We start from the raw sequence: 14,503 nt of genomic DNA on the forward strand, positions 1-14,503 counted from the left end.
TAAAATAAAAAATAACATCCTGACTGTACAAAAAAACTACGTACGCGTAGATAAGTAGGTTATCACTCAATTTGACATTCAATAAATACTGGAAGCAAAAGGATCCATAAACACTACAAAATAATTAGACTACTGACTAGTACACAAATGTACAACTTACACATACTATTTGCTAGGAAACAACCATCGTATCTCTATATATAAGGGCGCAATTTCATTGGACGACTAGGAATGGTTTCTGCTCACGTTAGTTTTATTGGAAAAACGTTAATTTAGTTATTTAAATGGATAAAACCAGTTTTATCGAGTCACTTAACCGAAGACCATTTTTTGTCAGGTCCCTATTTCATAAACTTGAAAATTGTAAGAGACAATGATAATCGAGGCATTTCAGGGTCAAAATGATTGGATGACACCTATTTTCCAACCTAAATTAGTAAAGTGATCCCGAAGTGTACAGTGAATTGTCATTGTCAAATGACAATTGTAAATTTGGTGAAATAGGGGTGTTTATCTGACTCATATTACACTAGCTTGACAATTGTCGCTGGTTAAGTATCGACCCAGAAATGTTATTGGTAAGTCAATTAATGCAAGCTTTTAAATGTCAAATCGCAATAATTGTCAAATTAGTACTATCTTTCACATGATTAACTGACCAATCGTAAATCTTTTTCAACGGACAAGATCTATTAAAAATCATAGAAGTGTTTTTTTGTTAGCATATCATTGAATGAATGACATAAAGTTACGAACCTACATTATGTAGCTTGTATTTTATTTTCTTCTTCCTTTATTAGAATACGGGAATAATGCCAGTACGTAGTTTCCATTCGACCAATGAACCTGAGCCCTAAATTGCAGAAAAGTCGTCCTGAGATCGTATGGCTTATAATAATGTAACATTACAATATTTTGTATTCGTCGATACAGACACACAGCAAACGATCGGTTAAAATATGGAACCACAACTAATTCGGGATTAAGTCGAGACAGCATTAATAAATATTAAGTAATTTAATGATTTATCTTGCCTGTCTATTTATCTATAGGACACAGGATGAATAATCTAGGACATGTAGATGGCCAAACAACCTACTATAATCACACGTATATATTGTGGTGTATGACCATAATAGGCATTATTAATTCAGATATTTAATAAATGAGGGTATTGAATTTAATAAATGAGGGTATTGAACTCATTGAACATACTTAATTCACCCAACTGTAAAATAATGTGTCAGAAATAGTAAATTTGTTAATTTAATAGCAATCAAATTAATCTTTCATTCTTGTCCGTGCATAAAGGTTTTCTTAAGATTGGCAGATAACATTATTCTGAAGTGTTACAAGGATAGCAACAACAATATTATGGTTGGGTTTACTGATAAAGTGTTTTTGTCTAGTTTACATTCTGGCAAGGCTTTTACATAGACATAGTTTGCTCTATTTAAGGGCTGAATAATGATACGTCAGTCGTAGAGTATTATTTTTTAGTTATGTATACAGTGCCCGAGCCTAAAGTTACAATTTTATATATGTAAACTGACAAAATTCAAGCGATTGAGCCATCCATCATTGGCGCGAAGCTTAGGCTAAACATTGCCGGTTTAGACTTGTAAAATTGTACATTTATAACACAGGGCATAGGTGATAGAATCAGCAACGTAAAAAGTTACTTTTGAAATGATTGACTAATTAAAAAATGCGTTTTAATCCATTATGGCAAAGTAAATAATCGCCCATCATTTCATTGACTATCTAAAACTAAAACCTGTGTATTCCTAAATTGTTGAGGCTAATTAAATTATCGGTTTTTCTCAGTATAGGTAGTTCTTCCTCGGGAAAATAGCGTGAGGTTCCTTGTAGTTCGGGTCAGGCTGGTTGCGGTAGCGGCGGGCGAGCCACACGGCGAAGAGCTGCAACCACACATGCTTTACAATATTGGTACAAAGTTTGTTGGCCAAGAGGTTCTCTCAGAAGTTCAATTTGTTCGCTCTTAAGTAAGAACATTCGATCTTAAGAAAGGAAAAGATGAATAAACTAGGGTCTAGAAAACCTAAGTATCAGAGCTATTGTTTTCTTTTTTGATTATCTTAAGTACAAAAGCTGAAACATCTAAAACCGTCACAGCGTGCTTATTGTAAAACTATATGTACTTGAAGAGACAAGACAAGAGCAACAACAGTTATTAGTTTCCTAGATTATGGTTTAGGTTAATCATCTCTGTAAGCTAATAATGTATGTAGGTATAACGTGCAAGAAATCAATTCACCATTTTTTCAAGAATCCTGCAAGGGAAGATATTTAAACTTCGAGGTTACCTCAGGCCAAAACCTTTTATAATAAGTCAAGGAAACTTACCGCAATGCAACGAAATTGGTGTAAACAAACAAAAGTGCAAACTAAAACGACTTGCAAAGGTCAGTTTTCGATTATATCTAATTAGTATTTTAATCGCGTTTGTCGCATTGCGCTAAGCTGTACAACTTAAACTGTATCGCTTAGCTGTATCGCTTAAATTTTGTTCCAATAACATTTTATGCATAATTGCATGCTAACAAAGTGATAGTGCCGTGCGTAAAGTGCTGCATTAAAGTACATCGAGAGGCATGCAAATTAAACAATTAGATTACAATGTAGGTAAAGTTAGTTTTATACTTATCAATGATGAGTATGCATACACGCGGCATGAAGAAAAAAGCCAATGCTTTGCTGCTTATTAATTCACAATTAAGTTAAAATTGGAAGTTTTAAAATATTTACAACGGTCACATGAAAGGAGCAGCTTGTGTCAAGAGCCAAACAGTCCTTTTCTTACGTCTTTCGATATATCGTAGACAGCTACAGAGAATCGAATTACTAAGACGTGATTAAATGACCCAAGGCTAATATAGAAAACGTAGTACGTTTTATACGCTGCGCAGGCGTATTTTAAGATAGAGTACGAATTCGTGAAAACCTACTCGTACTTCTCCATACTGTAAATAGTATGATGGTAAAGACACTACTAACAGACAAAACAGTATCTCAAGCACTGTTATCCTACGCTTTGCAAACGCTTGAATGCCATTTACACTCTTGCAAGTGTGTTAGTATTCCGGGTTCCGGACAGGTTGTTTGTATTTCTTTAACCTATGTTCAAATCCGACACTGACCCGGATCGGCGACAAGCTCTTGCAAGCTCACGCAAGTGAAACTTGCGTTTGTCGAGACAGTCTCGACAAACGCAAGCCAAACGTGTAAATGTAGGTAGCATTAACAGAGCTATAATGTAGTTGTACATTATAGTTATACAACTACATTATAGCAGCTAGTTAGCTGTAATGAAGCCCAAAGCTTAAGCATGAAAATAAGAAGGCCTAAGGCGACATGAGCTAGCAAGCTATAATGTCGAAGCAAGAAGCGTATAATTAGAGATTACATGCAATACAAAAACATGCTTGCAGCGGCAGTAATATCACGATATTTTTGACTGAAGAGCTTATGTATTTTATGTAGCTTATGTTTTTACTAGTGTCCGACCGAAGGTTCGGTTTCGGTTTCGGTTTCGGCCAGTTTCGGCCAAAAAATCATGTTTCGGCTGTAGTTTCGGTTTCGGCCAAAAAACGGCCGAACCTTTCGGCCGGGCCGAAACTTACGAAATGGTACTTCGGACAAAGACCAAAAGTTGGGGAATAAGTAGGACAACAATATTAATACCTACATATACTGATTCATGTATATTAGGTACCTACAGACATTAATTGGTTTATTATAAAACACAATTCCACTAATGAGGGCGCCACTGGACGGTTGACGCAGTCTTAAGAGGCTGTCAATACCTATAAGTGAATGAGATAGCACTGTCGCATGTTACTGGGCCCTGGGCAAGATAATAATAAGAAAACTAGCCTCACTTTTTACCTCAATTTACCATTGGTTTGTGTTCCACATGTCCTCTACTTCAGCTTAGCCTTTGGCCTCGCTGCGCCATGCTCGGCCTGCGGTCTCGCTTTTGAATACAATGGACATTGGTTGGAGTCTGTGCTCAACTACTTATCCTGAAGCCTTAAGCACGGCTTTGACTTCGCATGAAAGTTCGCCTCATTGGGGCACTTCGGACTTTTCGGCCCAGGTGAAGATCGGTACCCGGCCTTGCGATATTGTTAACAAAAAATTTCGCGCTCGCTGCGCTCGCGTTTTTGGTTGACCCTGTGCCTACATGTTAGCTTGACTGGTGAATGGATAGAGTTAGACCAAGAAAATTCTGCAATGATTTTGATAGCATACGCAGTGCAACTAGTGCAAGTGTTATTTATACGTCATAATTTCATAAAAGTTTTGACGTTTAAAATAACACTTGCACTGCGTGTGTTATCAACTTATAAATATCGTTGCAGAATTATCTTGGTCTAACTCTAGTAATTTTCATAAAAAAGCTGCTTAAGTAACATCAATTTCAAGGACATTGGGTGTTGACAGCCCCATAATATGTGTGTAAAAGCGGTTTTATGACATTTTTTCAACGATTTTAACAAGTCTACAAAAGTTTCGGTTTCGGTTTCGGTTTCGGCCGAAACTAGAGCCAAAGCCGAACATTCGGTTTCGGTTTCGGTTTCGGCAAAAAAACATGTTTCGGTCGGACACTAGTTTTTACATTAATCGTAATCAAACTGGTTCAAATAAAATAATGTACTCGTATTACATATGCCATGAAGTCATTATTCAAATTTACAAGCAAGACTACAACAGTGTGCCCAAATTTTGTTTAATTTTTATTTTTACTAATAGGTAATCCTAAGATGTCAGGTCGACAAATTATGTCAATCGTCGATTTGATTAAATATATCCACATTTCACTAACATGACAATTGTTTTCTGACAGTGACAATTCGCCACACATCTCTGGATCGATAAGTTAATATTGTCAATTGTCAATGTGAAGTGAGAATTGTCAAATTCGAGTTAAAAATTCGTCCAAATATTTGCGTTGTGCCCCCCTTAGTTCCAAAGAGAATTGATTGTAATAGAGAGGTAAAGTCTAAGAAAAAAACGTGCTCGTTAGTTAGACATCCAAAACAGAATGGCGCTGTACTATACCATATGTATTGCAGTCGCTGACTTGTCAAACGTCAACTTTTAACAATCAGAGTTACCGCAAAATGTATGGAGCTGTACAACGCCATCTCGTTTACCTGTCAAATTCGAAGCACAAAATTGTCTTAGATTTTCGCATCTTACTCAACCAATGTATCTTTGCTGTTAATCAATCGATGCGTGTCAGTTCTCGAGTCCGAATAAATAAATGTATACTCCTGCTGCTTACTATGTTATGAGTTAAGGCTCCGCCGAACCATAAGGACTTTAACCAAAAAGGTTATAGTTATACTTTTTTTTAATAGTAGTCCGAGCCCTAGCTCATACCACTAGGGGTCCATTAGTCGAACGCTACTGGTCTAGTATTATAAGTATTTTCATCGCAAAAATCACCTCAACTATAAGGTGGAACATACATATAAGACGATTCACGGTAACCACACACAGGCGCTCCCTTAATTTAGTTTGATAGCACTCCTCACTTCAGTTGCGTCCACATCCTTATTCATATGAAATAGAACTGAGTTCTAGGGAATAACACTTGAACATCGACTGTCATAGTATAAAATGGTGTATTATGCAACTCGGTCGTGCTGCTATTGCGTAAAATTGCACCTATGGTATATGTTTAATCTGTGTTCCATTGTTATTTTGCATGCGTTGTCTTGGCACACTTATAACAGAAGACTTGCAGTGTTCCTAATTTCGACCATAACTAATCCTTGTCTTTATATCCCAGATACAAGGTAGGAATATAAAAACAGAGCTTATACTAGTGGGTGCAACACGTGCGGACATAAAGCATGCATAAGCAACACACAAACGCGTGAACCACCTCGAGTTAGCAAACGCCGTGAGTCCGTATCGGCGTATCATTCAGAGAAATGCACTGGGGTTAGCGCGCGGATCCTTCTGATTACGGTATCTTACTGTCAACCACACACCCAGAAACTGGAAAGTAACATTTGTTAGTCACAAATGCATGCCCGTGGATAGTGTGTTAGCGAAACTATTTACACATTTACAGGGATCTCCAAACTCTTACCCATACGAGTACATCAGGACATTAGGGACAGTAGCCAAGATGTGACAACCGTTTATCGACAGCCCATCGCAAAATAAAGCCTGGGAAGATTTGATTTGGCCTTCGCCATGTTTAAATAAATTAGTACTTACCACTGAAAACCCGACATGGCGGAGGCCAAACAAAATATTCTCAGGGTATACTTATACTAGGTATAATGAGTAAACGAATTTCAATAGTACTTCATTTGACTTGAAACAGTGAGTAGTTTAGTGTAGTAAGAACAATTATAAAAGTACAATTTTCAGAATTCAATTCAATTTTTTTTTTTTTAATAAACACAATAACACTTGAATGTAATAAATTATACATTTGAAGATCCCTGTTCAAACAATAAAGAACGCCACCAAAAAGTAAAATAAATATTCCCGTCTCGAAGATAAACGCGGTTATCTAACTGACGACGCATCCAAAAGTTCCAAAACGGCAATAGTATGAGCAAAGAGAATTTGAAATAGAGGCAGATTGTCAAAGTAACTTATGTAGCCACAGTTAATTCACTGCCATCTTTACCATGACAGTAACTTCTCTATGCACTCTATACTCTTTGGTATGAGCTCGCGGACTGGACGCAAGCGGCGCACGGCGCGGCGAGCGGCTAATCAAGGCCTTTCATAGGCCCCAGCCCAGATACACTTGTAAGTTTTACTTACGTAAGTAGGGACAAAGCTATTTGTTAGAATGAGATAACGATATTCATCTCTCATTCTGTAGTATAGCTGTGTCCCTACTTACGTAAGTAAAACCTACAAGTGTATCTCGGGCCACAGTTACATTTGGTCGAGCGCAATGTATTGCCGCTTGCGTCCGGGCCGCGGCATGATAACCGCCAAATAAAGGAGCACGGATTATCGATTTGTAGGTGGCGTTTCCTATTGCGTAAACTATTATTTGTCGCTAGCAAGCGTAAATTGAAATATGCTGAAATATAATTCCATGTGTTAGAAAAAAAACCTGAAAAACAATCATATATCTATGTTCCTACTTGTTGTCATCAGAGCCAACACGGAACCCGAACCAGAATTAACAACTTGTTATGGTTTTGATCTTAATTTGATACGATATCAAAGATCGCTCACGCTGATTGGTGCAAGATGAAGTGAAAGTCTTGCGTGAGATGCGCGCCATTAACCAAAACGATCGTATCATAATCAGTTCACAACGATAGCAAATTGTTTATTTAGAATCTACCTCACGGTGCATAGAAATATGTAAACACGGCTCAATTGAAAAGACCTAATAGTACACGTTCAGTTATTTTTAAGCGAGCTGTACAGTAGTTCTTAAATTGTTTAAGTGTTACCTGTTCTAAGTTTTAAGATTTACCTCCGACGTTTCGAAATTTAATGTGTAAAAATCTTAAATCTTAAAAAAGTTTAAATCAGGGTTGTACAGTAGTTCGTTTTTGTGACAACTGTAAAAACCAGTCGAAAATTTCGTCCGCAGAAATAAGGTTAAGAATCTTACATTTTATTAAAAGAACTTTGTTGAATATTTCATGAAGTGACTCAATTATACCTACAATACTCTATGTGTACACTTCTCTGCGATAAAACTATCCATACCAACTTAATATACAATTGTAAGTTTTATAAGATGTACAAAAACAACAGGTCAATGACATGAAAATAAGATACCAAATACATATTTATCGCGTATTTTTCCAGAGTAAAGATATTTGATCATGAAAAAGTACAACAAATCAAAGTGACATGCTTTAGCATCAAGTAAAGTAAATATTATCATAAGATTAGTGTACATATGTAAAATGTAATTAAAAGTACAAGATATAACTAGTAGACTATGGTACGTGTCAGCAAATAAGTCGTAGAGCAAAGCGAAGACTCTCGAAAAAGATACGCGCAGTTAGAAAAATATGATTATTGCAATGCCCCTTGAAAAATGTTTCATACGTCTATATAGCTGATAATTGTCAGAGGCACTTACGACGTTGTTATTTTTAGTTAGTTTAAGCAACAACATAGATAAGTTATCTCCCTACTCACGTACATTCATGATTTATTTCAAATATATTTTATGATATAACCTAAATAATAGATCTAATGCGTGTAAATTTGTTGTAACGTAAACCCAGCGACTATCATAGCCCGCTAAGTTAGCAGATTATTTATCTAATAAAACGAACACGGAAAAACTGGTACTTATCCTAATATTATACGCCTACGCCACGAGCGGAAAAAACAAAACATCAGATAACTTGGATTGTGTCGACAAACAAAAGCTATAATTATCTTATCACTACTTTACCATCCGAAATAATATATTTCTTAAAAACACAATATCAATTCAAAACTTTGCGTCATCATTAGAATAACAAAATCGCGATAGAAAAATCACAAATAATATCAAAGCAAATAATCAAACACACTAAAACCCGTTAAAAATGTTTTTTTAGATGGCAAAATATATTAACCGTGAAAAAAATGTATGAAAACAATTTGTAGGTACCAGTGTTAAATTGCGTATTTAGCGGGAAATCGTATTAAACGTGATTAAGCTACTATTACACAGTATACAGTACCTCAGTGAAGCTGAAGAATAGACCGATGCCTCCGCATAGCTTAAAGGCGTAGTCGATACGCTCCTTGAGTTTTTCCATGCAGGGGGCGCAGGCACAGTCTTTGTCCGCCGAGTTTATGCAGCAAAGTTCCTGTAATGCCAACAAATTAAATATTTGTTAAAGATAGGTTACAGTTATAGAAGAGTGCTGGTGGCCTAGCGGTAACAGCGTGCGACTTGCAATCCGGAGGTCGCGGGTTCAAACGCCGGCTATTCTTTGAGGTGTTGATGATTTTTATTCCGAAACCGCAACCGAAACTTCGGCCGGAACCGAAACTACTGAAAATACAGTTTTGGCGCGGCCGAAAGGTTCGGCAGTTTTTTGGCCCTTGGCTCAAACACGATTTTTATGCCGTAACTTCCGATAGACACTAGTTACTATACATATTGTACCGTTGTTTGAAATAGTTGGGCCATCGTAATATCTGGATACCTTAGACTCCTTAGAGCATTCTGGATACCCAAGGATTTTAACCATTCTTAAACCTTATTACAGGTATATAAGGTCTAACCAGTCAGCTGAAACGTGTTGCTGTTAGAACTAATGTGAAATAATGCGATTATTTTAATGTGATTATATGTCACTGCGTAAGCTATTCCAATTAGACATTTGTAGAGTGACATAGTAAGAGAATCACTGTTATCATGGATATTTCTGGAAACTATATGTATAAAAATGTACCTAATTAGTATGGAAGTATATATTATATTTGAAAGTTCCACCATAAAACATTTGTTTGTGAGAATTTATTCGTGTTATTTTTCAGAAACTATGGTAACAGGAGTTCGTTTTATTTTCAGATTTTTCGTTTTACAGAGTGCCGGGAACCCGCTCGGCGGGTTCTCTGTTCGTAGTCGCTTTCCTCTACAAAGCGGGAAAACCAAAACGCTGGGATCGGCTTCGAGCGCAGAGCTACGAAAATCCGCTAAATTGAAGGAATATTTTACTGTACATTGGGGTATTACTGCATGTTTTTTACGTAAATATTTTCCACTTACGTTGACAGCGTCACAGGTGGGGTAGTCAGACGTGGCATTAAGGGGGCGAATGTTAGTCTCAAACCCGCAGCACTGAAATTTCTCCTGCACCTGACTCTTCACTTCGGTGTTCACTTTGTTCCATCCCTAAAATGTCATATGAAGCTTGACACTAGTCTTATAAGCTTTTGTTTGTTTATAATGTTTGTTCGGGTCAAATATTGCAAGTTAAATTAGACCCACTATTTCCCCATCCCATTCCATAACAAATTATTCGATGTAACTGAAACTTCACATATGTATATGTAAGTTGGGTGACAATGCAATATTATGGCGAACTGATCTGATGATGGACACAGGAGGTGGCCATAAGAACTCTGTGATATAACAATTGAGCCTAATTGTGTTTGTTAGAACTATTTTGATCAGTTTTAGTTGTGTGTTAAAAGAAAAGTACAGTCAGTAATAAAAGCTTGTATCAAAAAAATATTTTAAACAAAAAACTTATTGCTTGTGAATGTAGCAGTAACGGCGTGTTCATAGCACTCAATTCCTACTGGTTTGTCTGCTTAGAGACAATCTACCTCTAATTTACCTACGGTCTGCAAGAGAAAGCAAGCAAGTGCTTTAACAGTATTTTGACATGTTGTATATTTGCGCCACTAGGAGCTGTTCATACAAAGAGGCTACTGTGAATATGGAAATGATGTTCCGTCTCTATTGATGTTGTTTGATAAAAATGTATAGAGACGATCGTGATCAGCAATGGAGTGGCAAACCTTTGTAGACTAGGGCATCAAACACTAAAATACGCCACTGCCTTTACATTTATGGTTAAAAATGAATGGAAACGATTTCTAATCTAAAAAAAAAGATATTTACACTAGAACACTGTAAATTTTTACTATTAGCTATCTCATAATGACTTCTCTTTAAGGCTTACTGTACATCCTTGTATACGTCAAGTCTGTGGGTTACATATACTCAGCGAGCTTACAATGCCTTGCACATTCAATACAATAATGCTTTTAGGATGCCGTTGAAACTGCCGCGTTTCTGCAGCGCATCGTCCACGTTCGCCGAGGCGCGCACTGACGGTTTGATGCCGTGTGGCGCAAGAAAACGGCCTCACTGCTTGACAGAGTGCGCGGGAGTAGCAACAGCATTCTAAACATGATAGCTAATAAGCTAGATTGTCCTCTGTTATAAAATATTTTATTAGGTTACCATTGTTGCTAACATAAATCATAAGCTATAACTAACAAATGTATGGACCATATGTTGTCTTAAATAAAGAAATTTTAATTTAATTTAATAATGACTGTAGGGACTCACTTGCTTTGCCAACATCTCCTGTTGGTCCGAGTTCACAGCGAGACAGGCGCATGCCACGGAGAATTGCACCAGGAACAACAGGAAAAGAATCACCATGTACTGATTAAGCGGTTCAGGAAGTTGTCTGTCTGAATATTATTGAATCCATGCTATATTGTTAAACCACATTTGATAAGAAACAATCATGCTTGTAACATTGTTCTTCCAGACTTTTACGGCCATCTTACTTGTATATATATATAATATATATCACTATTATATATCACTACATAGCAGTGGCGGCGCGTCCATAAAAGCCGATTCCCACTGGCTTGCCTGTTTTTGGACGTTTGAGCAGAGTTCTAAAGGAAATATGTAAGCCAAATTAGCCCCGGCTTGCCTATGGATATGTTTGACGCGCCGCCACTGCTACATAGTATAAAACAAAGTCGCTTTCCTGTCTGTCTGTCTGTCTGTATGCTTATATCTTTAAAACTACGCAACAGATTTTGATGCGGTTTTTTTTAACAGATACAGTGGTTTAAGAGGAAGGTTTATGTATAATTTGTTAACCCGTGCGAAGCCGGGCCGGGTTGCTAGTACATATCATAAAAAATACCCTGAAAAAAGACAATTTAAATAATAATTTTAACATTTAAAAATACTTACATTTCCTTAACAGATTGATTATAATTTTCCTATCAATTATGTACTATGAATTTATGAAACATACGAGTATAGTCAAAGGATACAAAGAACAGCATAACTTGGTGGTGCTTGACGGCTCCAGCCATGCCCAGCAGCGAGATCAAGATGAGCAGGACGCCACATGCCAGGATACCCCCGAGAATTGGTAGGTTGGTGTTCACCAGGGACGTAGTCTGCCCATACACCGCTACTGATATCAAGATTGAAGCCACCACCTGGAAATGTCTTATAGACACTTATGCGCACGAGAATATATGAAGAGACCTAGATAGATGAGAAGAGAAAGATGTCCAAATGTTACAAGCTCTTACTTTAATAAATTCTAACTATACACTATTTAGCCATGTTTTTTAAGGTGATTGTATATCATACTGATCCATGGGACTTAGTAACAACATTTAAACAGCTCTTCATCAAAATGGCACTTTATGTACATAAAAATCTCATACTTAATGAAAATATTTTACTATGGAATTAGCACAGAAATTTCAAAAATAAAATTGGTTGTTTCCTACATTCTGGTAAATCAAATGTAATGTTTTAATTAGGACAGGCAATTTCATTCTCATTTTAAGGGTCAGTACCATCACATAGGAAGTTGTTAAATATGCCCTACATACATATTCACTTTTCAGATACACTAAAGTGTCATTCAATAGAACTTGCTAACTATGTAAACAAACCGCCATACTAAAATTGACACTAAATGTCAAATTATTAGTAACTTTTGTTTACATAGTTAGCAAGTTCTATTGAATGACACTTTATACCTAAATGTTGAAAAAACATCTTATATCTTGAAAGCCTGAAAAACAAAAGACCTCGCACTTGTTGAACATTGGGGTACATTATTGATTTGTAATATATCTCCATAGACCATAGAACAACCCAACATAATTGAGGCCTCCTCAAAGAACTTTGAATGCTCCCTCTTCCCCTCCTAAACTATCAAAATCAGAATCAACAAGGTGAAAACAAATGAGGATTACTTATTCAATTGAATAATTCAAATCATTGACAAACTTGCAAATTTGATACTATAAAATACTGTTTGGAAAATTCTGAAATACATTTTGTTATTTTTGTTGCTTAAAGTATAGGCAGCCTAAATTTTGAGCATTGCTCAAATCAGATTACACTTTACATAATAGAATTTAGAGGCCAGAGAAATGCACACGGCGTGTGAAAGGTATATTCATGAAATCTTTTGTTCGAATGTAAGGTCAAAATCATTCGATATCTTACCACATAGAGGATGTTAAGCGCAATCAGCGCGTTTTTAGAGCAGGTGAATCCTCCGCACATCCTGATGATTTTTGTCTTCCTTTTTATAATAATAACAATTTATGTGGCAGAATCAGAAACAAGGAACAGCTATTATCTACACTCGAAAATCCATGTCTCATGCATCGGCCAAATAAATGTAGGATGAAATATACACAACTATCTTAAACAGGGTCCAAACTGATCAGATTTTTACAATCAAGAGTACTGAATAAAGTGAAAACGATATATACGCATAAAGAATAATATATTTAAATAACGCGTTATATTTGCCCGATAGTTTCACGTTTATCCACAGACTTGTCATTTTCGCGCTCGCGCTTGACAGACAGCTGAAGTGTGCGAAAGGGAAGCCATCACGTATATGAACATACCATGAGTGCGAAAGAGTCAGACTACCAATGAGAAAACGTGACCACTTTTGACTTTGACGACGGCCGCGGACGGCCAAGAGCGTATCACAGTAATTTTCAAATTGAAAAATATACACGGATTAGGACGAAAAGTATTAAATAAAGTAATTCAGTGAAGATTGTGTCTTGTAGTGTGCCGGATTTCAGTGTTACAGTGCCAAATAATCCAAGCAAACACTAATTTCAGAGGATTTATGATATTCCTAGCGAAATTTTCATAACGATATTTTGTCAAATTAACATCGTAAAAAGTGTAAGAAGCCGGTTTATAAAGTTCATTATAAGTTTTTCTTCCTTTGTGTGCTAATATTTTATCATATTAGTCTATAATTTAAAATATTTTGTGTAAAAACATGACCTGTTACTTTACGATAGGGCTTGACAAAATGTTCATATGACAGTATCGATAACTTGTCGGTATATTAATAGCTATGTAATTATTTCTTCACAAGACATCATTAAGATACTAGCTTTTATAACCGACTTCAAATAATAACGATTGTTATACCTTTTTGAAGGTGCTCATGTTTAGCGGTAAATTTAAACTTCACTTTCCAACACAGTAAGAGTTACATTAAGATAAGTCTGCAACGATTTTGATAGTACACGCAGTGCAAGTGTTATTTATACGTCATAATGTCGTAGAATTTTAACGTTTAAAATAACACATTTGAAAAAGTAGTCGATAAAGCAATCAAACATCGACAGATTATTAATATGTTGTAACATGACATCACTATTTTCGATCTCACATAAACAATTTACGCACACACTTGCATTTCATTTTTGGTCGCACTTTTGAAGATTGACAGTTGTTCTAGTCATATTAATTCTATGCGTTTATCATCCAACTCTTATTGTAATGAACTGTCAGTTATCAGTAAAGTGTCAAGCAGCAAGCACAGACAATTTTTTTTTTATATGTTGCCATACATAAATAAATGTCAGCAATATTTAAAGCAATATCACATCACACCAGCGCCATATCTACAAATAATCTTAGTGTTAAAACTCTAACAGACTACCGCACTGCTACGTGCGTTAAGGACTCAACTAATAA

General features: G+C 36.3%; 1 protein-coding gene across 2 annotated transcripts; it reads right to left on the minus strand.

Annotated features, from left to right (window-relative positions):
* Positions 1-1,579: 1,579 nt before the first annotated feature.
* On the minus strand, positions 1,580-13,317 carry LOC134651741 (tetraspanin-13). 2 transcript variants are annotated; one of them, XM_063506850.1, is made up of 7 exons: positions 12,992-13,317; positions 11,791-11,961; positions 11,060-11,158; positions 9,746-9,871; positions 8,709-8,837; positions 5,918-6,033; positions 1,807-1,922 (listed from the first exon to the last, which is right to left on the minus strand). In XM_063506850.1, the coding sequence occupies exons 1-6, from the start codon at positions 13,049-13,051 to the stop codon at positions 5,959-5,961; spliced, it is 660 nt and encodes a 219-aa protein (XP_063362920.1). In that variant the 5' UTR covers positions 13,052-13,317; the 3' UTR covers positions 1,807-1,922; positions 5,918-5,958. The 2 variants fall into 2 exon arrangements, with proteins under 2 accessions (XP_063362913.1, XP_063362920.1); XM_063506843.1 differs by lacking the exon at positions 5,918-6,033 and having other exon boundaries at positions 1,580-1,922.
* Between the last annotated feature and the right edge of the window lie 1,186 nt (positions 13,318-14,503).

The sequence above is a fragment of the Cydia amplana genome, chromosome 1, assembly GCF_948474715.1.
Source record: "Cydia amplana chromosome 1, ilCydAmpl1.1, whole genome shotgun sequence".
In the NCBI taxonomy this organism is placed as follows: Eukaryota; Metazoa; Arthropoda; class Insecta; order Lepidoptera; family Tortricidae; genus Cydia; species Cydia amplana.

Coding starts and splice junctions, on each gene's coding strand:
- LOC134651741 (XM_063506843.1), bottom strand. CDS start 13,051: ATGTGCGGAGGATTCACCTGCTCTAAAAACGCGCTGATTGCGCTTAAC. Junction 11,962..12,991: donor CGCTTAACATCCTCTATGTG/GTAAGATATCGA, acceptor AGACATTTCCAG/GTGGTGGCTTCAATCTTGAT. Junction 11,159..11,790: donor ACCAAGTTATGCTGTTCTTT/GTATCCTTTGAC, acceptor CCGCTTAATCAG/TACATGGTGATTCTTTTCCT.